At 43.9% G+C, this 24,320-nt stretch overlaps 1 protein-coding gene across 1 annotated transcript in view; it reads left to right on the top strand.

Annotated features, from left to right (window-relative positions):
- Positions 1–18,180, top strand: part of prex2 (phosphatidylinositol-3,4,5-trisphosphate-dependent Rac exchange factor 2) — a 209,451-nt gene extending 191,271 nt beyond the window's left edge. The window contains exons 39-41 of the mRNA XM_014181194.2: positions 4,829–4,931; positions 13,586–13,653; positions 16,131–18,180. Coding sequence (XP_014036669.1) covers positions 4,829–4,931; positions 13,586–13,653; positions 16,131–16,176 — 217 coding nt within the window. The 3' untranslated portion in view covers positions 16,177–18,180. The remainder of the gene's footprint in view (positions 1–4,828; positions 4,932–13,585; positions 13,654–16,130) is intronic.
- The last annotated feature ends 6,140 nt before the right edge of the window (positions 18,181–24,320 follow it).

Raw genomic sequence — 24,320 nt, 5'->3', positions numbered from 1 at the left:
CTGTTTCTCTACAATGTGCTGCCTCCACTCCTCTGTTTCTCTGTTTCTCTACAATGTGCTGCCTCCACTCCTCTGTTTCTCTGTTTCTCTACAATGTGCTGCCTCCCCTCCTCTGTTTCTCTGTTTCTCTACAATGTGCTGCCTCCTCCTCTGTTTCTCTGTTTCTCTACAATGTGCTGCCTCCACTCCTCTGTTTCTCTGTTTCTCTACAATGTGCTGCCTCCACTCCTCTGTTTCTCTGTTTCTCTACAATGTGCTGCCTCCACTCCTCTGTTTCTCTGTTTCTCTACAATGTGCTGCCTCCACTCCTCTGTTTCTCTGTTTCTCTACAATGTGCTGCCTCCTCCTCTGTTTCTCTGTTTCTCTACAATGTGCTGCCTCCCCTCCTCTGTTTCTCTGTTTCTCTCTCTTTTACTCTATCTCTCTTCTGTCTCTCAAGTCACCCCACAAAACCAATGACCATTGCTCATTGTTGTTGCTTATCCGTCATGTAACCTTTACCGGGAGTAAAAGCAGAGTTTCTGCAAATAGGTAATGTCTCCTATAAAATGCAACAGTAAACAGCTCACACACTGCTACATTCACTTTCATCATTGCATGTCATACATCAAAGCTGAGATGGCGAAGTACATCTCATTTTCCTTCTCTCTCTCTCTCTCTCTCTCTCTCTCTCTGTGTGTCTATTTCCCTCCCTTTCTATTTCCGTGTCTCTTGGTACCATTTTCATTCCCTCTCTCGCCCTCTCTTCCCTGGTTTATCTGTATGGGCCCAGGGCTAGGCGAATGGAGCTTGCAAATTGGCTGTGGGTTGAAAGCAACGGCATAAAGCAGATGGGTATAAATCAGCTGTTGCAGTGACACCAGCCCAAATGAACAGAGACTCTATCAGCATCGCACACACACACACACACACACACACACACACACACACACACACACACACACACACACACACACACACACACACACACACACACCGAGCTATGCATAATATCCCTCACCCCTCTGGCTGACTTTGGGAGCTTTTTTTTAATTTCACCTTTATTCTGAGTCGTGGCAAGACCATCATGGTGGCTGAACAACTAACTCCTTGTGGGTTGTGTCACCAGGTAATTAGCTTTAGCTGGTTGGTAGGGAGTCATGGTGTGACCGCTGGCTTAGTCCCTCGCCACGTTGTTCTATAGTTAACTGCTGTAAAGGCGGTCAAAGTGAAGTGTTCGTTCTGGCTGGTGGGTAAATGTATCACAGGAACACGAGACGAGATGGGAGGATAGTTTATCCTCATGTCTTTGACGGCAGCACACCCACTCAGCCATGTTCTAGAAAGCTGACACCAGTTCAAAGCATTTAGTGGAAATGAAGCTCAACAGGACTTTTGGTTCCACTTGATGGTGTAGTAACCTTAGTTGGTCCAACTCATGTCCCAGGAAAGTATGGTGATAAATATTGAATAAAAAAAAACAATTGAACACGAGAGAGAGAAGCTTGGTAGGACAGTATTTCATCACGTCTTTGACAGCATCCCTACTGTAATGTTGACACCAATTAGTGAAACGTAGAGGAGCATCAAACTCCACTGATCTATCGTTTTCACCAATGCACTCTTACAGGAATGCAAGCCGGCCGTATGAGAGAGTTTAGACAGTTCGATTGTCTTGCAAAAGGGTTGTGGATCGATGGGGCTGTGTTGCTTGTTGTCACAGAAGGTCCCCTAGTGGCCTTGACATCTGCCACTGGATGTATACTGTACACTAGGGTGGTGTGTGTTTTGAAAGGGTTACTTACTGTGACTTGTGAATCAATCCGAAACGCCAGCATACACCTCACACACATCACACCTCATCTTCGGTGAGAGTGTGTGTCTGAGGACACGAGGGTTTTGTCTCAAATGGCACCACGTCCCCTATATAGTTTGCTTGTTTTGATCAGGGCCCATAGGGCTCTGGTCAAAGGCAGTGCACACTACAGGCAAAGGGTTGTCATTTGGGACACCCGACTGTGTCCTTGGAGTCAGCTAGCTGCCTCACAGGGATGGAATGTATCAATTCTCTCAATGAAGGTGTGCGAAGGCTACAATTTGAACAGAAGGTTTACTTCCTTCCCAGCTCTCTCTCTCTATATACCTACTTCTCTCTATATTCCTACTTCTCTCTCCCTTCCTTCTCTCTCTCTATATACCTACTTCTCTCTATATTCCTACTTCTCTCTCCCTTCCTTCTCTCTCTCTATATACCTACTTCTCTCTCCCTTCCTTCTCTCTCTCTATATACCTACTTCTCTCTATATACCTACTTCTCTCTCCCTTCCTTCTCTCTCTCTATATACCTACTTCTCTCTATATACCTACTTCTCTCTATATACCTACTTCTCTCTCCCTTCCTTCTCTCTCTCTATATACCTACTTCTCTCTATATACCTACTTCTCTCTCCCTTCCTTCTCTCTCTCTATATACCTACTTCTCTCTATATACCTACTTCTCTCTCCCTTCCTTCTCTCTCTCTATATACCTAATCTCTCTCCCTTCCTTCTCTCTCTATATATACCTACTTCTCTCTCCCTTCCTTCTCTCTCTCTATATACCTACTTCTCTCTCCCTTCATTCTCTCTCTCTCTCTCTCTCGCTATATATATATATATATATATATATATATATATATATATATATATATATATATACACCTACTTCTCTCTCTCTCTATATATATATACACCTACTTCTCTCCCTCTCTATACCTACTTCTCTCTCTCTCTACCTCTCTCTCTCTATACACCTACTTCTCTCTCTCTATACCTACTTCTCTCTCTCTCTACCTCTACCTCTCTCTCTCTATACACCTACTTCTCTCTCTCTATACCTACTTCTCTCTCTCTCTCTCTCTCTACCTCTCTACCTCTCTCTCTCTCTCTGTTATTTTAAATCAGAAGACAGGATGCATTATTATCCTAGTTGTTAGTGAGCTGTGAGTGACATTATAATGACTATTAGAGGTATACATCAGTAGACCTATATGCTAAGGCAGACAACTACGACGATGACACAGCTACAATAACAGATGAATCCCTATTTTGTACTGGTAGAGGAAAACTACTTTATAGCAGTGTTGTCAGTAATGGCTTTAACTATATTTAACTATATATAGTTGATAGGCTGAGGCAAAGGCAGAGAAATATGATGGTAATGAGTGTCAAGAAGAGCAAAGCGAGATTCATATAATTAGATTGTACTGGCAATTGATAGGGGGATTTTGTCCTAGTAGGGAAAACAACTTTACAGCTTTGTTGTCAATAATGGTAACTCGGCGTTCCTTACCCACCAATGGAAGATGCTGTGGGATGGGAGGATGTTTGAGAATTATGTACGGTGCATTCGGAAAGTATTCAGACCCCTGAACTTTTTCCACGTTTTGTTACGTTACAGCCGTGTTCTAAAATGGATCAAATATACACTGCCGTTCAAAAATGTTGGGTCACTTAGAAATGTCCTTGTTTTTGAAAGAAAAACTATTTTTTTTGTCCATTTAAAATAACATCAAATTGATCCGAAATACAGTGTAGACATTGTTAATGTTGTAAATGACTATTGTAGCTGGAATATCTACATAGGCGTACAGAGGCCCATTATCAGCAACCATCACTCCTGTGTTCCAATGGCACGTTGTGTTAGCTAATCCAAGTTCATCATTTTAAAAGCAGATACCTTATTTACATAAGTATTCAGACCCTTTGCGATGAGACTCGAAAATGAGCTCAGGTGCGTCCAGTTTCCATTGATCATCCTTGAGATGTTTCTACAACTTGATTGGAAGACCACCTGTGGTAAATTCAATTGATTGGACATGATTTGGAAAGGCACACACCTGTCTATATAAGGTCCCACAGTTGGGGAAAAAGTCCATGGGTCTGAATACTTTCCGAATGCACTGTACATCCTTCCCCCCTGCCTCTTCTTCCTCTTATTTTCCTCCTCCTGTACCTTAGTGACATCATGATAAACGAGGTGACTGGGTGCATATCTTAAATGATATCCCAGATCACTGCACCACACGGATAGTCTCCTGTCTATACAGTAGCCCGTCCATTCTACAGAGTAGAAGAGGAGACTATGATTGGGCTTTCATCCCATGGAGGATCTCTGATGAACTTAATGTTTAGGGAGATTGGTGTTGTGATCGATGACATACATACACTAGTATGGGAGGTTGTGATACACGTCTACTATGTAATCTACACTGAGTGTACAAGACATTAGGAACACCTGCTCTTTCCGTGACATAGACAGTCCAGGTGAAAGCTATTATCCCTTATTGATGTCACCTGTTAAATCCACTTCAATCAGTGTAGATCAAGGGGAAGAGACTGGTGAAAGAAGGATTTTTAAGCCTTGATACAGTTGAGACATGGATTGTGTATGTGTGCCATTCAAAGGGTGAATGGTTAAGACAAATATTTAATTGTCTTTGAACGGGGTTTGGTAGTAGGTGCCAGGCTTACCGGTTTGTGTCAAGAACTGCAACGCTGCTGGGTTTTTCACACTCAACAGTTTCCTGTGCGTACCAAGAATGGTCCACCACAAAAATAATATCAAGCCAAGTTGACACAACTGTAGACAGCATTGCAGTCAACATAGAGAGTCCATGCTCGGACGAATTGAGGCTGTTCTGAGGGCAAAACGGGGTGCAACTCAATATTAGGAAGGTGTTCCTAATGTTTTATACACTTAGTGTATAATAGTGATGTACTTATATGTAACTAATCCTAATTGATGACTGAATACGTAATCAATTGTTCTGTCCAAAGCACTTACCTCTGACCTCTCTCCCCTCTACAGCTGTACCCTGAGTGTGACCCTGGAGCAGGCAATCCTATTGGCTCGTAGCCACGGCCTTCCCCCACGATGCATCATGCAGGCTACTGACGTCATGAGGAAACAGGTATGGAGCTGACAGCACACACACACACACACACACACACACACACACACACACACACACACACACACACACACACACACACACACACACACACACACACACACACACACACACACACACACACACACACACACACAAAATGTGCAAAATTCAGTGCAAAATTCAGTCCCATTCAAAATCCTATTTTCCCTAGCCCCTAAACCTAAATCTAACCCTTCCCCTAACCTTAACCCCAAAATCTAACCCTAAACGTAGCTCCTAACTCTAAAACTACCCTATCTCCTAAACCTAATTCTAATACTAACCTTAACCCTAAGGAAATAGCATTTGATCTGGTGTGGACTAACAAGATCTCCCCATTTGGTCAAATTTTGGTTTGTTTACTACACAAGTATAGTTAAACACATCCACACACACACACTCACTCACTCACTCACTCACTCACTCACTCACTCACTCACTCACTCACTCACTCACTCACTCACTCACTCACTCACTCACTCACTCACTCACTCACTCACTCACTCTTACCCCTCAATAACCTGGTTGTTATTGCAAAAGGGAAATGTGTTGTTTTCAATGACATACAGTACCTGGCTGAAGAAAGGTTAGATGAATACATCACTCCTCTAGTACCCACTCCCCTCCTCTCAAACCCCTCTGTTGTTCCCCTTGACATTCTACACATCCTTTTTCCTAACGCTACTTCACAACAGCAGATAGATGTATAACACTAACCTACTACTATATATTCAAATATGAGCGTACACACGCGCACGCACACACACACACACACACACACACACACACACACACACACACACACACACACACACACACACACACACACACACACACACACACACACACACACGGTTTCTTTCTAGTTTTTTTTAAACACACCTCAGCCATACTGTGAACCATTCTTTCTCGGAGACTTGCATAAAAGCACAGCCTCTTCTTGTACCATGCAAAGTACTGTAACGCTTCAGGTTGTTTTTATACTGTGTCCGTCCTTTCTCAGAGAATTACCGCTAAAAGCACAGTCTAAGCTTGTAACCTTTCAAACCTAAAGAACAGGATGCTGTTGTTCTCAATGACACACAGGACCTGGCTGTATAAAGTTCAGATGAATACATGTTCACCACTCCCCTCCTCTCAAACCCCTCTGTTGTTCCCCTTGACATTCTACAGGCCTTGTTCCTAACGCTACTTCACAACAGCAGATAGATGTATAATTCCAACCTTGCTGAGGAATGGATGTGTGTGTGTTTTGAAGAATGGTTTGCTTCTGGCAATGAGAAAATGTTGTTAATAATTTGACAGTGTTGATCTCTTCCCAAGGAGACGTCGTAACTCCTGTGGTGGATATTACAATTTGTGGGAGAAAAAGCAGAATACATCTCTTTAGTTCTGCTGTAGTGGCTAGGTCTATGTTCCAAGTGGAGCAATTTTTCCCTGTATAGTGCACTCCTTTTGACCAGGACCCATAGAGCTCTGGTCAACGGTAGTGCACTAAATAAGGAATAGGGTGCCATTTGGGACATTGTCCATCTATTTAGTTGTGCTGTAATTGCTGGGTCTCGTGGCTAGATCCACTATACTCCTTGTGTATAAAATATATTTTTCAAAAGACACGCTCGGTTGCAAAATATGTGGTTGAGTCCCAAATGGCACCCAAATCCCTGTATTCCCCCTATGGGCTCTGGTCAAAAGTAGTGCCCTAAATAGGAAATAGGGTCCCATTTTGGACTCATCCCAGAGAGTTAATATCCAAAAGATACGCTCATGTAGTCGCTAATTCTATTTGTCTTTGAAGAGTCATCGACAACTGAGATTATGCCAATAACCAATTTTATTTTAATCGCCAGGCAAAGCTTGTTATGCTATCTCTATTTTATTTCCCATGGTCTGAATAGTTTAGCGTTGGTTACCTTTACAGAAAAACGTTATCTTGCGTCCCAAATGGCACCCATTTGTGGGCCATAAAGCTCTGGACAAAAGAAGTGCACTATATAGGGAATAGGGTGCCATTTGGGAAGCACACTCTGTGGTGTTTGTTCACTTCCTGGATTTATTTAACCAAAGAGAGAGCTCGGTCTCTGTAAACCAGCAAGCTTACCGCTGCATTTGAGCTAGTTCTCATTTTTACCTCTATAAGGCTATTTGTAAAAGCTTCTCCTCTCCTCCCTTCTCTCTCCCCCCTCTATCCATTTCTCTCTCTATCTGATTATATTGTTGCCAGAAGTGACTCCCCTCTGCTTGCCAGCATACAGGATAGGTGTGTATGTGTGCAGGCGTGTGTGTGTGTATGTCTGCTGGTGCTCGTGCATGGCTACTTGGTTAAGTCCAACCATCTACCCGAGAGCTCAGGGAAACGGTGAAACTATTACTATCCCTCCATACTCTCTCGCTTTCCCTCCACACACTCCTTATTTATTTTCCCAGGTAAAGTCGTAGTGTCATTCAGAGCCTGTTCTGTCTTGGCCTGTATCTCCTCACCTCATTAGTAAGACCAGTCAGTCAGCCAGCCAGCCAGCCAGTCAGCCAGTCAGCCACAGGGTAATGCATAGATCACATCCCTAATGGCACCCTATACCCTATAAACTGCACTACTTTGGACCAGGGCCCACACACACACCCACAGGGCTCTGGTCAAAAGTAGTACCCTGTATAGGGTGCCATTAGGGACGCAGTCTGATAATGGAAACCTAGGGTAGAGAGAGGCTACTTAGGCTCGTCTTCGGTCTCACAGAGAAGAAGTGGGCAGTTGGCCAACAGGAGCACTATACTATTAGCTGTTTGACCTTCAGCTGGAGTAGATGGTTGATACTTATTCAAAAAGACTAGGCCTTCATCCAAAATGACACCCTATTCCCTACATAGTTCACTACTTAGTGCACTACTTTCCACCAGAGCCCTATATGGTCAAAAGTAGTGCACTATGTAGGGAATAGGGTGCCATTTGGGACACATCCTTTGAGGGTTTCAGTGCACACAGTGATTGAAGTACGTAATGATGTTCATTTGAGTAGGCTGAAGTGTGTTAGGGTGCATCCCAAATGGCACCCTATGGGCCCTGGTCAAAAGTAGTGCACTATAATAAGGAATAGGGGATCATTTGGGACTCTACGTGTTTGAATGGATTCTTTACAGAGACACAGTGAAAGAGCCTTTTGTCATTAGTTCTGTTTTGCAAGGTAATGGCACAGTGCTAGGAGACCATTTTTCATGCTGTGTATTGTATTTTCAAAATGGAGATTAATGCTGTATGGATGTAACGATTTATCTTGTTAGTTTGTTCTTTACAGTGCATTTTTATTTAGTCAACGTTTAACATTTTAAAACGTTGACTGTATGTCTCTAGGCCATTCACAGGTCATTCTTAAAGTCGTATTACATTTCTTCTCATTTAAAACCACCAGATATTCCTGGGACATTCTAAATGTCTAACTCCATTATGAATCAAATCAAATGAATTTATAAATCTTGTTTTACGTCAGCAAATGTCACAAAGTGCATATATACGGTATGACCCCAGACAGTTAAGTCCAAACTGAGTGAGAAAGTTTTTTTTGTTATTCACCAGATAGGTGCAGTGAAATGTGTTATTTTACAGGGACAGCCATAGTAATATGGCGCTCCTGGAGCAAATTAGGATTAAGTGCCTTGCCTGGCTCAGGTATTTGAACCAGTGACCTTTTGGTTACTGACCCAACGCTCTAACAGCTAGGCTACCTGCTGCAGTCAGTTAGCTTTAACCGCTAGGCTACCTGCTGCAGCCAGTTAGCTTTAACCGCTAGGCTACCTGCTGCAGCCAGTTAGCTCTAACCGCTAGGCTACCTTCTGTAGCCAGTTAGCCCTAACTGCTAGGCTACCTGCTGCAGCCAGTTAGCTCTAACCGCTAGGCTACCTGCTGCAGCCAGTTAGCGCTAACCGCTAGGCTACCTTCTGTAGCCAGTTAGCTCTAACCACTAGGCCGACCTGCTACAGCCAGTTAGCTCTAACCGCTAGGCTACCTGCTGCAGCCAGTTAGCTCTAACCGCTAGGCTACCTTCTGTAGCCAGTTAGCCCTAACTGCTAGGCTACCTGCTGCAGCCAGTTAGCTCTAACCGCTAGGCTACCTGCTGCAGCCAGTTAGCTCTAATCGCTAGGCTACCTTCTGTAGCCAGTTAGCTCTAACCGCTAGGCCGACCTGCTGCAGCCAGTTAGCTTTAACCGCTAGGCTACCTGCTGCAGCCAGTTAGCTCTAACCGCTAGGCTACCTTCTGTAGCCAGTTAGCTCTAACCGCTAGGCTACCTGCTGCAGCCAGTTAGCTCTAACCACAAGGCTACTTGCGGCAGCCAGTTAGTGTAACAGAACAGTCTGGAAAAACAGCCCAAGAGTTCTTTTTGCATCCCAAATGGCACCCTATTCCCTACATAGTGCACTACTATTGACCAGAGCTCTATGGTCCCTGGTCAAAGCAGTGCACTACATAGGAAATTGGGTGCCATTTGGGACAAAGCCCTGGAGTCCTTGGTTTTCTCCTTTTTAGACCAGACAGACACCACGTCATGAATATGATGAATAAGATGAATATGAATGCTGTATGTCATTCATTAAAGTTCCTTCCCAAATGGTACCCTATTCCCTATATAGTGCACTACTTTTGACTAGAGCTCTGATCAGTAGTAGTGCACTATATAGGAAATAGGGTGCCATTTGGGAAACAGCCAAAGTTTTCTGTATCATAGAATATGATTCCAACAGAAATCGCCCATCATAATGTACCTTGAATCCCTTGTCAATGCTCAATCTGGAAAGGATTTGAATTGCATATCTGTTTGAAACTTTCCCAGGTTAGGTTAAGGCAAGGTCAGACTGTTTAAGAAGTATCTTTACTGACTGTCCCATGGGTGTAAATGAGTCTTCAGCTATTAATTTGAATCCTTTCACTATTCATCAAGGGCAATGGGTCATAGCTATAGAGCAGTCTCTCTCTAAGACAAACCTCTTCTCTGAAGTATGCTTCAGTCTCTCAGATGTGTTTCATTGCCTAATAATGTTTAAGTAACTCTTAATTAACTGTTTTGAAATCCATTCTCAAGTGTGAAGCTAATAGAGACTCCAGACACAGGCTAGGGATCACTGGAAAGTATTTCACCAATGAACCCATGCTTACCTAACCAGCCTCATCTCCAATCTCAGTCTCTCATTTGCTCATCCAACCCCTCTTCTCTCCAACTAAACTCTTTTTCTATGTGAATGTGTCCTCGATCAACCTAATAAAGTGGAATAAAGACTAAACCCTATAGAGGTACCAACATCCCACTGGTCACCCATAGTCCCACCATCACGTAACCAGTCTCAACATCCTTCTCCCATTGGTTTATCCAACCCGTCTCCAGTACAACTCTTCCACAAGTTTATCAGCTGCTGTGTCCTCTAACACTTAAAGCCGTTGCGGATGGAAGAGTGCCAGTTTCAGTGCTCCCTTCCTGACAGTGGGGAATCTCTACCTGGAGGGTTATATGTGCTTGGATCACTGTGATAGACATCGCTGTAATCACTGACACTATCCACACACACACACAGGACAGACAGGAGACTGTCTGACTGAATGACTAAGGTGTGCTTACAGACAGGGTTAGACGGGTTATGGACTTACAGAGAGACTTGTTAGACATTGGTGATGCTGCTGGGGTAAGAGAGACTGTCGTTCTGTGTGTTTGCGCGTGTGCTTGCCTAGGCAACTGTGCATGCGATCGCGCTCGTGTCTGTGTGCGTGCGTCTGTGTGAACGCAGGTGTTCTGGTGTCTGACGGGGTTTAACTCAGAGTGGCTGAGTTGCTTTATTTCCCCCCTGTAGTCTAGTATCTGCAGACTCAGAACAGAACACTACGGTAACAACATTAGTGCTGATCATACACCCCTCCGTGTGCTGATACAACTATCTCTCTCTCTCTCGCTCTCTTTCTTTCAATCGCACCTGCTCACCCCCAGCTGCCTCATCTAACCCCCATCTATCTCTCTATTTCATCTCCTCGCACCCAAGGCTACAAACCGCATCTCGTTGGTTTTAACCACAAAGAAGCGTTTTAATCCACTTCCGCTGTCCTCCAGATTCGCTGAATTTCCTTTGCATCTCCACCCACCAGGTGCACTTTCTTCTCCCATCCCCTCGCATGTCTTTCTCTCAACCCAGTCTGTGATCCTATCTCTCGCTCCTCCATCCTTCCATCTCCCTTTCCATCACTCTGCTCCCTCTACCTCCTCCTCCCCTCCTATAGATCTGAATGGACAGTACACAGCGGTATCTCGCACAGTGTAGGACCGAGCTGTAATGTATGACACCCCCTTAACCGCCCAGCTTGTTTATAGATGCTGTTAATGTAGAGGAAATGTCCAGGATTTACACCCAGGTGGCCTGTACGGTGACTAATCACCCCAGGCCCTGACAGATAGATACAGTATATAGATAAAGGCCAATCTCTGCGGTTCACATGGCACCCTATTCCCTATGTAGTGTACTATGGGCCCTGGTCAACAGTACTGCACTATATAGGGAATAGGGCGCCATTTGGAATGCAGACAATTTCTGACCTCTCTCGCGTTCTCTCTCTGGAGGAAAACTGCACATTAAACAACCAGCGGCAGTCGTGATTAAATCTGATTGATTCTCATCTCTGAGTCATGCCCGCATCCCTCGTCCCCTCAGGCGTTGGAGACATGTCGTCTTTGTCCTAAATGGCACTCTATTCCCAAACGTCTCTGGTCAAAGGTAGCGCACTATGTCGGGAATAGGGCAGATATAAATGATGTGGCCTAGCCCCTTGGGCTCGTCTGGATGTACGCCCCCGCAAACAAGTCGATCCAACAGTCTTTGACAAGGCCATGACAGTCTAAAATACAGAATGGGGATGTTGGAACTCTTTTATCATAACTTTTAGCTGTTCTCCTGGGGCGGATGAGAGATGTGCGTTTCCACACCTGGTGCCTAAGGCTGTCACTAAAGTTAAGTTGGAATTCAATGATTTGCTCAATTTCGATTCTCTACCCTTCTCCCGGCGTGTGTGTTCAAATAACCCCCCTCGTGGATTTAAAAGGAATTGACAGGTGTGAGAACTAAATAAGGACGGCATATCCTGCAGCCATGCTTCTACCAATCCAATACTGTTAAATGCATTCGGGGGAGTGAATGAAGAAGGGAAAAGGGTTGAGAATTCAGAACGCAGCAATTGGTTTCTGCAACAATTGAATTATGTTCCGAGTGTCTTCATGCATTGTGGATCAAGGTCTTGTGGAGCAGAATGGTTCAGTGATGCTGAAAAAAGTGTGATCTGAGAAAACAGCAGGAGATCATATAATATTTATAACAGGATATAATTTCTTTACTGGCCATCTCTGCTTTGAGGCCTGCTTGGTACATAAACTCAGCAAAAAAAAGAAATGTCTCTTTTTCAGGACCCTGTCTTTCAAAGATAATTCGTAAAAATCCAAATAACTTCACAGATCTTAATTGTAAAGGGTTTAAACACTGTTTCCCCATGCTTGTTCAATGAACCATAAACAATTAATGAACATGCACCTGTGGAACGGTCGTTAAGACACTAACAGCTTACAGACGGTTGGTCAATTCAGGTTACAGTTATGAAAACTTAGGACACTGAAGAGGCCTTTCTACTGACTCTGAAAAACACCAAAAGAAAAATGCCCAGGGTCCCTACTAATCTGCGTGAATGTGCCTTAGTCATGCTGCAAGGAGGCATGAGGACTGCAGATGTGGCCAGGGCAATAAATAAATTGTTTGGCGACGAGTATGAAGCGAGGGCCAGCCAACGAGAGCGTATACTTAATGCAGCTGGTGGCCACACCAGATACTGACTGTTACTTTTGATTTTGACTCCCCCCCCCTTTGTTCAAGGACACATTATTCCATTTATGTTAGTCACATGTCTGTGAAACTTGTTCAGTTTGTCTCAGTTGTTGAATCTTGTTATGTTCATACACATATTTACACATGTTAAGTTTGCTGAAAATAAACGCAGTTGACAGTGAGAAGACGTTTATTTTTTTGCTGAGTTTAGTTAGTAACTATGCCTTGTCTAAAGTGTCAAGTGTTGTGATATCTCTTTATATTTGGGTTGAAACTTTTATGCTGCTTTTATGAAGTGTAATCTGATGTAATGTCATATTCTAGGGTAATATTGAGTTGACTTAACATTAACTAAACATAGAGTTGGCGTGACTGCACATTGAGATTAGGGTAACATGGTTGGGGTTAACTTCCTCATTTAAATTACAGTCAATTCAGGAAATACACAGAAATTCCAAATCTTTTTTTATGGTTTTCAATGAGGAAAATGTGAAACTGAAAATTGGTTTACTTTCTGAATTGACTGGAATTGAAATGGAATTGACTCCAACCCTGTAGGTTAAGAGGACAGCACTTAGTTCTTGACTTAAGTTCCCTTTTATACACTCAATAGGGAGCACGCTATCTTGCAAGCCAAAATATAATTGGATGATAAAACTATGGTCAATTGCAGAAGCAAACCCAAAGTGTTTAGGCCTTCCTCTGTGCAAAGAGGACATGCTATCCTGCAAGCATACAGTATATCAATGTCTACCTAATGGCTTGCTGGAATTTATGATTCTGTTATGTCTTTCAGGGGGCGAGAGTTCAGAATTCAGCCAAGAACTTGGGAGTGAGAGACCGCACCCCGTCCTCTGTACCTAGGTAAGCTGAAGCCCCCCTACCCTATCCACACCTACACAACACCATAGAGTTGTAATCTGCACCAAGGTAAGCTTATAGAGCTTCACCTCATCCACATGCTACTAGACACAACACCACAGAATAGCTTAATGATACAGTGCCTTCAGAAAGTGTTCATATCCCTTGACTTACTCCACATTTTGTTGTTACAGCCTGAACTCAAAATTCACTAAATATATATTTTTCTGACCCATCTTCACACAATACCCCATAATGACAAAGTGAAAACAGGTTTTTCGAAATGTTTTGCAAATTTGCAAATGTATTTACAGAAATACAGAAATATCTTATTTACATAAGTAAGTCTCTAAGAGCTTTCCACACCTGGATTGTGCAACATTTGACCATTATTCTTTCCAAAGTTCTTTAAGTTCTGTCAAATTGGTTGTGAATCATTGCTAGACAACTATTTTCAGGATATGCCATAGATTTTCAAGTAGATTTAAGTCAAAAGGGTAACTCGGCCACTCAGGAACATTCACTGTCTTCTTGGTAAGCAACTCAAGTGTAGATTTGGCCTTGTGTTTTAGATCGTTGTCCTGCTGAAAGGTGTATTCATCTCCCAGTGTCTGGTGGAAAGCAGACTGAACCAGGTTTTCCTCTTGGATTTTGCCTGTGCTTAGCTCTATTCTATTTTTTTATCCTGAAAAACTCACCAGTCCTTAACGATTACAAGCATACTCATAACATGATGCAGCCACCACTATGCTTGAAAATATGGAGAGTGGTACTCGGTAATGTGTTGTATTGGATTTGCCCCAAACATAACACTTTGTATTCAGGACATGTTTTGCAGTATTACTTGAGTGCCTTGTTGTAAACAAGATGCATGTTTTGGAATAGTTTTAGTATGTACAGGCTTCCTTCTTTTTCCTCTGTCAATTAGGTTAGTATTGTGGAGTAACTACATTGTTGTTGATCCATCCTCAGTTTTATCCTATCACAACGATTAAACTCTGTAACTGTTTGAAAGTCACCATTGGCCTCATGGTGAAATCCCTGGGTGGTTTCCTTCCTCTCTGGCAACTGAGTTAGGAAGGACGCCTGTATCTTTGTAGTAACTGGGTGTATTAACTGTAATTAATAACTTCACCATGCTCAAAAGGATTATTATTATTTTTGTATATTTTTTTACCGATCTACCAATAGGTGCCCTTCTTTGCGAAGCATTGGAAAACCTCCCTGATCTTTGTGGTTGAATCTGTTTGAAGTTCACTGCTCGACTGAGGGACCTTACAGATAATTGAATGTGTGGGGTACAGAGATGAGGTAGTCATTCAAAAATCATGTTAAACATTATTATTGCACACAGAGCGAATCCATGCAACGTATTATGTGACTTGTTAAGCACATTTGTACTCCTCAGTTTATTTAGGCTTGCCATAACAAAGGGGCTGAATACTTATTGATTCAACACATTTCAGCTTTTCATTTCTAATTCATTTATAAAAAAATCCTAAAACATAATTCCACTTTGTGTGTAGGCCAGTGACCAAAAAAATCTCAATTTAATCAATTTTAAACTCTGTAAAAGGCTGTAACAAAACAAAATGTGGAAAAAGTCAAGGGGTGTGAATACTGTGTGAGTACTGTGCTACTATATAGTGCTACCGTTCAAGTGCAAGAATTATTTTATGCATGTTTGTGTGTTGATATGTGCATGTGTTGTATTGTTTCTATGAGTGTGTGCATATCTTAGGATAAGCAACAACAGAAAACAGCAGCCTCTCCCACCCAGCACCTCTGCAGAGTTGATGATAGATAAGAATAGGGGATAGGGTCTGTCGCAGCCAATTGGCTTTGACATATCTTTTTGTGACATGCAGCCCTTTTGAGCCTTTTAGTGGGATTGACAAATGCAATTAAGTGGGGCTATGATTAGTGTTGAGCTGTGCTGGCCACCGGTCGGAAATTGCTGCGCTCTCACTGGGTCTATCATAATATGAGCGGCGTTAGTGACTGCTCCTTAGACGCTCTGAGGGTGCTTACCAAGCGGCACCCTATTCCCTACATACACATAGGGCTCTGGTCAAAAGTAGTGCACTAAATAGGGAATAGGGCGCCATCTGGGACGCAGGCTGTGCGGTTTTGAGACAGGTCTGTGAGAATGTTGATTACTGATGGAGAATTGAGGTGAGGCTAGGGAAGCTTGTCTTAGCATTCTACGGTTTGAGAATTTACAGTAGGAAACAAGACATTTGTGTTAATGTGCATTCTGAAGGCAGGCACTCGCATTGCCTCATGGCTGAATGGGTGCAGAACTAAGAACGCAGTGTGTGTGTGTGTGTGTGTGTGTGTGTGTCTGGGGGGTGGGGGTGGGTGTGTGTATGTGCCTGCGTGCGTCTGTCTATGCCATGCTATGTGTACACCTTAATCTCTAACTGTAGCAAACAGTGAGCCCCTTTCCTAATTGTATATACGTGTGTTTTCCCCACCAGACTGTATAAGCTGTGCCAGCCTCCACCCCCAGAGGGTGATTCCTAATTCCCTAGTTCCTGTCTGGAGCTGTCCAGTCCAGCGAAGTTCTGTTCTTCCTGATCCACACCCTTCTTCCTGATCCATTCCTTAGAAGACTTCTCTCTTTCTACCACTGAAGAATCAACCTGGGGATGTGTCCCAAATGGCACCCTATTCTCTATTTAGTGCACTACTTTGGACCAGGGCCCAAAAATGCTCATACTCGTGAGTTCTGTGGGTTCCAATAGGGCTCTGGTCCAAAGTAGTAGTGCACTATATAGGGTATAGGGTGCCATATAGGACATAGACCTGGAAACAGAACATTTTCTCTCATCTACAGCCAGCTTGCCTTTTCAAAATGCCCACACTCAGTCACTCAACAGTGGGCTCAGTGGGTTCACAATTTGTAAATAGTGAATTTTTAATACTCTATTTTTCTCTCTGCTTTTGTGCTGTACTTTATAGCAGATTTTAAAATGGATTTATATATTTGTCTTGTATCCAGCTACATTGCATCTCATTTAACATTGACAGTGTTTATAATGGAACAACAACAGAGCCTGAGAGTGGTGCCTTGAGGTTAACTTCAAACCAGCCAACTGAAATGGAATGTAGCCTATCCATCAATGTTCTTTCTTTCTGCAAATAACTATAATGGAATGAAAATTAGCTGTTTTGTTATCACAAAGTTCAGGAAATGACCATTCTATGACCTGACTGATATTGTTTGATATTTGTTTGGATATGGTGTGAAAATTGAATGAGATTATATGAGTTGTGGGGCAATATTGCTGTGCCCCATTTGCACAGTAATTTATTTTCCTTTCCTTTCTCTCCGACTTGCTCATTCCAGATAATGCATTTATGGCTATGTTGATAACCATGTGAATGTTGTTGTAACATTGATCATAGCGATACTGTAAAATGACACGTAGATATGCAGGAATGACACCTTGAACACTACCATGTAGCCTTGTAGACACTCTAGTTTCATACCTTCTCTAGAGTCCCAGGCTGCATTCCAGTCTAAATCAGCACCTTTGCTTCCTCCCTTCACTTGGAGTGAGCCCTCCAGTGACGTATCTATGACGTTTCCCCGAGGGAGCGTTCCCAAACGAGTGGAGTGGAGGAGGGAAGGGAACACAAGTAAAGTGGATTGAGACGCACCTAAAGATTAGTAAGTGACCACTAAAAGGTGCAGTGTAGCTCTTGTGTTTTCCATTCTGCAGTCTCTGTGCCTTAATGATGGTATATTACAGATATAAACATGATCATCTATACACATATGAAGTGACCACCCCTGATATGAAGAAGTTCCTACATGAACCATCAGTATTAAAACAGCAGTCCAAGCTTATGTAAGTAGAGCTATGAAATATATATAAATATACTTAAATATTGTATATTGCCAGTACTCAGGAGCTAAGTATTATTCTGTATTTAGGTATTACTTACAGGTATCATTACTATATTGGTAACAACATTATAGAGTTGGTTAATTACTGGACTATACAAACAGGGGATATCAAATTGCATAGATGAGCTTGGGTGCATTCCAAATGACACCCTATTCCCTATTTAGAGACCTATGGGGCCTGGTCAAAAGTAGTGCACTGTATAGGAAATAGGGTGCCATTTAGGACTTGGCCTTCTGTTTGACAGCTATCCCCATATATCTCTCAATTTCTTACTGTAAACACATAATGTTTGAAATAAGTACCTTTTCTAATATTGTATAATGAAGGTGTCTGTTTGCCATATAGCAGATTATAATGTGTTGAAGAGAAAACACATTAAAAGAAAGAGAAATGTAAAGATGCAACTGTAAAAAAAGATAAACACCAATAGCCATGTTTGTTTGTTTGACTGAAAATTACTGTAATTTATTTTCATATTATGAGACTGACCCGCCATAGTTGCCATATACACAATGTAATTTCTCTCATTTTAAACCAATTTTCTCTGTATTACTTTTAAATATACAATGTTATACTGTAGTCATTAATTTCAATTAAACCAATTTAAAGGAGACATCCTGAAGGATTGTATTTTACACTTTGTTTCTACTTGCAGATTGCTGTGAAAATCAAATCAAATTTGACTTGTCACGTACACAGTTTACAGCATATATGAAAGGTGGAGTGAAATGCGTACGTGCAAGGCTAGCTCCCTCAACGTTGCAGTATAATAATCAATAATGAAAAAGTCTAATCAAACATAAGTAATTAGACGAAGGTAGGATGCAGCCTACAGTATAAGAAGGTCTTAAGACTTGTAAAGGGGTATTGCAATACGGCACTGTCATAACTCTTCTGTCTTTGCAGGTGGTTCGCTTAGCAAGTGCCCTCTCTAGATCCCTGTCAGTCTACCCTTATGGAAAAACCACATGCTGTTTTTGGAGCACTTCACATGTGATGATATTTCACATGAGGTTTCACGTGGATTTTCACAACCTTTCAGATGTGGATTTCAATTTTCACATGAAATTTCACAGGTGATGCCCTGCAAACAAAAATGTGTCATTGTGATTCACAGTGCTTTTAACAGTGTTTTCAACTTACATATTTAACACACTTTGACATACATGACTACATTGTGTATGTTTATTTATACATTAATCATTATTCAACATGTCCTTACCTAAGATTTGAACTCACAACCATTCCGATCTTTCTGCTACGTCACCAGTAGTTGATTTCACCTGTATTCCTACACTTTGGATTTCAAAGTAAATTTCAGCTTTATTCAAATTTATACACATTTAAGGAAAACTATTATATTTCTGATAATTATACGGTACATTACTACAGTAATAGGATACTTACTGTATTAGTGTTTTGCTATTTATTTACTTTCAATCTCAATGCATTTGGGTACTTTTTGATATGTCCTGCAAATTAAGAGCCTCATTTGCAATTACATTTAAACCTATAGGATACTTTAGATGCGGTTATGGCACAAACCTTTTTTTTAAATCACTCTCATTTGATGGTAAGTTACCGGCTACTGAGTTGCGGTGAAAACAGTGGAAACATATGTTAATGTATTTCTACAGCTGCACTGTATTTTCTCAGTCAATACACAACAATGAACTATATTCAGGAAGTACACAGAAATTCTAATTCAATTATTTCAATAGCGGAAAGTTAAGAATCATAATTTGGTTTAACTTTTTGAATTGACTGGAACTTAAATGGAATTGACCTCAGCATTGGTTGGCACACTTGTGATGCTATCACACCCGGGAGTTGAACTACCTCTTACATGACAGCAACCTTAATTTCCTGCTTCGCCTCCAGGTATGTGGCCATGACCGAGATCGGTCACAGATTTATTGGCAAGAATACATTCCTGTACTTTACTAATCAAATCAATAATTGTGTGACTATCTGACAACACCAACTAAAAAGTAGCAGTGCTCAGGGACACGACATTAAGGCCTAGATTAAATCAGATCAAGCATAAACACGTGAAAGCCGACACCTGCATAGCTGGTGTTTTGGTGGTATCGCAGGTTTAACTGCGTTAGAGCTGTCAAATGGTTGAGCAGCTGCTCGTGTGGTCATTGTCACAAAGCCACAGCCATCCTACTCTCGTTTGAAGCTCAGAACAAGAAAGTGTAGGCTGTATAGAAATAATGACACTCAAATTGAAAATGATTAAAGCAAATAAGAATTTCTATCGGCCTTATTGGGGTGTAGATTACATATCACATTCCAATGTTCCAAATAGTAAACAAGGCTGCATGGGATTCCTCTTAATGCAGCTCCGTATAGCCGATGGCTATTTCTACTTCAGATATAATGACGGGAGACGGTTGTGGATTTGACAGCTCTAACGCAGTTTCACCTCCAAAATGATACTAATTTCCTTCTAGTAATTACCAGTTGGAGGGCCGCTCAAGTGGATTTTTCCCACTTGGTTACGAATGTAGCATTAGGTACAATTGTTACTGCACTTTGAAACATCGGTGCAGGCAATGTGCTGGTGGGGGCTCATTAGCATATTTGGGGGCATGGTCTAAAATGTATTTGTGCCAAACGTCACTGGAAATGTTGTAGCAGTTTAAGTGGTTTTATCATTATGTTGTTTAAAGTAGAGCACCTCTTTTGACATTGTCAGTACTGCAGTTTTTTTTTTTATAAGAACTTGTGACAATCAAGAGCCGCACTATTAAGAGGTTACTGTGCATTTTCCAGTAGCTCAATGGCAGCTGGTTCACAGGAAGTTCATGTTTAATTTTAAATCATTTACTGTCAACTATACTGAACAAAAATACAAATGCAACATGTTCCATGAGATGAAATAAAAGATCCCAGAAATTGTCTAATGTTGTGCACAAATTTGTTTACATTCCTGTTAGTGAGCATTTATCCTTCGCTAAAATAATCCATCCACCTGGCAGGTGTGGCATATCAAGAAGCTGATTAAACAGCATGACCATTACACAGGTTCACCTTGTGCTGGGGACAATAAAAGGCCTCTCTAAAACATGCAGTTTTGTCACACAACACAATGCCAAAGATATCTCAGGTTTTGAGGGAGAGTGTAATTGGCATGCTGACTGTAGGAATGTCTACCAGAGCTATTGCCAGATAATTTGTCAGTACGTCCAACAGGCCTCACAACCATGCCAGCCCAGGACCTCCACATCCAGCTTCTTCACCTGCAGGATCATCTGAGACCAGCCAGTCTGGCTATTTTAACAAATGTGTGCTCATCGTCCTCACCTGTATCTTGACCTGACTGCAGTTCAGTATCGGAACCGACTTCAGTGGGCAAATGTCACCTTCGATGGCCACTGGCACGATGGGGAACTGTGCTCTTCACGTATGAATCCCCATTTCAACTGTACCGGGCAGATGGCAGACAGTGTGTATGGGGTCGTGTGGGCGAGCGGTTTGCTGATGTCAATGTTGTGAACAGAGTGGCTGTAACGGCTGTCTGTAAGAGGGAACCAAGGTGCAGCAGAGGATGTGTTCATCATTAGAATTTTAATACAAAAAACAAAGAAAACACTACAAAATGAACAAAAACGACAGCAAACAGTCCTGTTAGGAAAAATACTCTAAACAGAAACAATTACCCACAAAACCAAAAGGAAAAACATGCTCCTTATGTGTGACTCCCAATCAGCAGCAACGAGCTTCAGCTGTGCCTGATTGGGAGCCACACACATGGCCCAAAACAAAGAAATACCAAAACATAGAAAAAGGAACATAGAACGCCCACCCAATGTAACACCCTGGCCTAACCAAAATAAAGAACAAAAAACCCCTCTCTATGGCCAGGGCGTTACAGTACCCCCCCCCCCAAAGGTGCGGACTCCGGCCGCAAAACCTGACTCTGAAGGGGAGGGTCCGGGTGGGCCTTCTTACGGCGGCGGCTCAGGTGCGGGACGTGGCCTCTGCTCCACCCTTGACGTCGCCCTCTTATGTGGCGCACCTGGCCGTGCCGAAGGTCTGGTGGGCGACGCTGACTGCGCCCGGCTGGCGGGCGACCCTGGTTGCGCCCGGCTGGCGACCGGCAATGGTTGCGCCCGGCTGGCAGGCGTCCCTGGTTGCGCCCGGCTGGCGGGCGGCGATGGTTGCGCCCGGCTGGCGGGCGATGGCTGCGCCCGGCTGGCGGGCGACCCTGGCTGCGCCCGGCTGGCGGGCGACCCTGGCTGCGCCCGGCTGGCGGGCGTCCTGGCGGCGCCCGGCTGGCGGGCGTCCCTGGCGGCTCCGACGGCACTGACCCAGGATTCACCAGGCTGGGGAGACATGATGGATGCCTGGCCCTGGGCACAGGCACAGGACTCACCAGGCTGGGGAGACAGGACAGAGGCCTGGCCCTAGGCGTAGGCACAGGACTCACCGGGCTGGCGGGCGTCCCTGGCCACCCTGGCAGTTCAGGGCAGTCTGGCCACTCTGGCAGTTCAGCGCAGTCTGGCCACTCCGGCAGTTCAGCGCAGTCTGGCCACTCCGGCAGTTCAGCGCAGTCTGGCCACTCCGGCAGTTCAGCGCAGTCTGACCTCTCTGGCGACTGTTGACTGGCGGGCAGCTCTGACGACTGTTGACTGGCGGGCAGCTCTGACGACTGTTGACTGGCGGGCAGCTCTGACGACTGTTGACTGGCGGGCAGCTCTGACGACTGTTGACTGGCGGGCAGCTCTGACGACTGTTGACTGGCGGGCAGCTCTGGACAGGTGAGACCCACTGGAGGCCTAGTCCTGGGAGGTGGCACAGGATGGACCAGGATGGGGAGACCCACTGGAGGCCTAGTCCTGGGAGGTGGCACAGGATGGGGAGACCCACTGGAGGCCTGGTCCTGGGAGGTGGCACAGGATGGACCAGGATGGGGAGACCCACTGGAGGCCTGGTCCGAGGAGGAGGCACAGGATGAACCGGGCTGTGGGGGAGCACTGGAGTTCTGGTACGGACACTCTTTACCCATACTCCAGGCTGAATGCCCACTTTGGCCCGGCACGGGCGGAGAGCAGGCATTGGGCGAACTGGACCCTCCCAGCGCTCTGGAGACACAGTGCGCAACACCGGCGCAGGATAACCTGGACCGAGGAGGCGCACTGGAGACCAGACGCGCTGAGCTGGCACCATCCGCCCTGGCTCGATGCCTGCACTCGCATGGCACTTGCGGGCGGCTGGTATGTAGCGCACCGGGCTTTGAACGCGCACTGGGGACACCGTGCGCTCCACAGCATAACATGGTGTCTTACCAGTACCACGCTGCTTCCGGTAAGCACGGGGAGTTGGCTTAGGTCTACCACCTGACTCCGCCAATCTCCCCGTGTGCCCCCCCCAAAAAAAAATTGTGGGGCTGCCTCCCGTGTCCGTTGCGCTCCCTTTCCTCATACCAGCGCCTCTCAGCTCTCGCCGCCTCGATCTCCCACTGCGGGCGGCGATAATCCCCAGCTTGAGCCCATGGTCCTTTCCCGTCCAGGATTTCCTCCCAAGTCCATGACTCCAGATAGCTTCTCTCCTGGTGCCTCTCCTTGTGCTGCTCCTTCCTCTGCTGCTTGGTCCGTTGTTGGTGGGTAATTCTGTAACGGCTGTCTGTAAGAGGGAACCAAGGTGCAGCAGAGGATGTGTTCATCATTAGAATTTTAATACAAAAAAACAAGAGAACACTACAAAATGAACAAAAACGACAGCAAACAGTCCTGTTAGGAAAAATACTCTAAACAGAAACAATTACCCACAAAACCAAAAGGAAAAACATGCTCCTTATGTGTGACTCCCAATCAGCAGCAACGAGCTTCAGCTGTGCCTGATTGGGAGCCACACACATGGCCCAAAACAAAGAAATACCAAAACATAGAAAAAGGAACATAGAACGCCCACCCAATGTAACACCCTGGCCTAACCAAAATAAAGAACAAAAAACCCCTCTCTATGGCCAGGGCGTTACAGTGGCTGAATGATGGTTGTGGGGTTATTGTATTGGCAAGGATAAACTACGGACAACGAATAGAACTGCGTTTTAATTATGGGTATTTAAATGCACAGATATACCGTGACGAGATCCTGAATCGTGCTGAGATCCTGAATTGTCGTGCCATTCATCCGTCGCCATCACCTCATGTTTCAGCATGATAATGCACAGCCCCATGTCGCAAGGATATGTACACAATTCCTGGAAGCTGAAAATGTCCCAGTTCTTCCATGTCCTGCATACACACCAGACACGTCACCCATTGAGCATGTTTGGAATACTCTGGATCGATGTGTACCACATCGTTTTCCAGTTCCCGCCAATATCCAGCAACTGTGCACAGCCACTGAAGAGGTGTGGGACAACATTCCACAATCAACAGCCTGATCAACTCCTTGCGAAGGAGATGTGTTGCGCTGCATGAGGCAAATGGTGGTCACACCAGATACTGGCTGGTTTTCTGATCCACACTCCTACCTTTTTTTTAAACTATCTGTGACGAACAGATGCAGATCTGTAATCCCAGTGATGTGAAGTCCATAGATTAGGGCCTATTGAATTCATTTATTTCAATTGACTGATTTCCTTATATGAACTGTAACTCAGTAAAATCTTAGAAATTGTTGCACGTTGCGTTTATATTTTTGTTTAGAATACAGTAGTTACAAGTGGATTATTGTAAAATTCACAGTGAGTTACTGTAGCTAATCCATTGCACTCACTGACCTGATGGTCTGGTA

Source organism: Salmo salar, chromosome ssa29 (genome assembly GCF_905237065.1).
Source record: "Salmo salar chromosome ssa29, Ssal_v3.1, whole genome shotgun sequence".
In the NCBI taxonomy this organism is placed as follows: Eukaryota; Metazoa; Chordata; class Actinopteri; order Salmoniformes; family Salmonidae; genus Salmo; species Salmo salar.
This window is presented reverse-complemented; position numbering and strand designations above follow the sequence as displayed.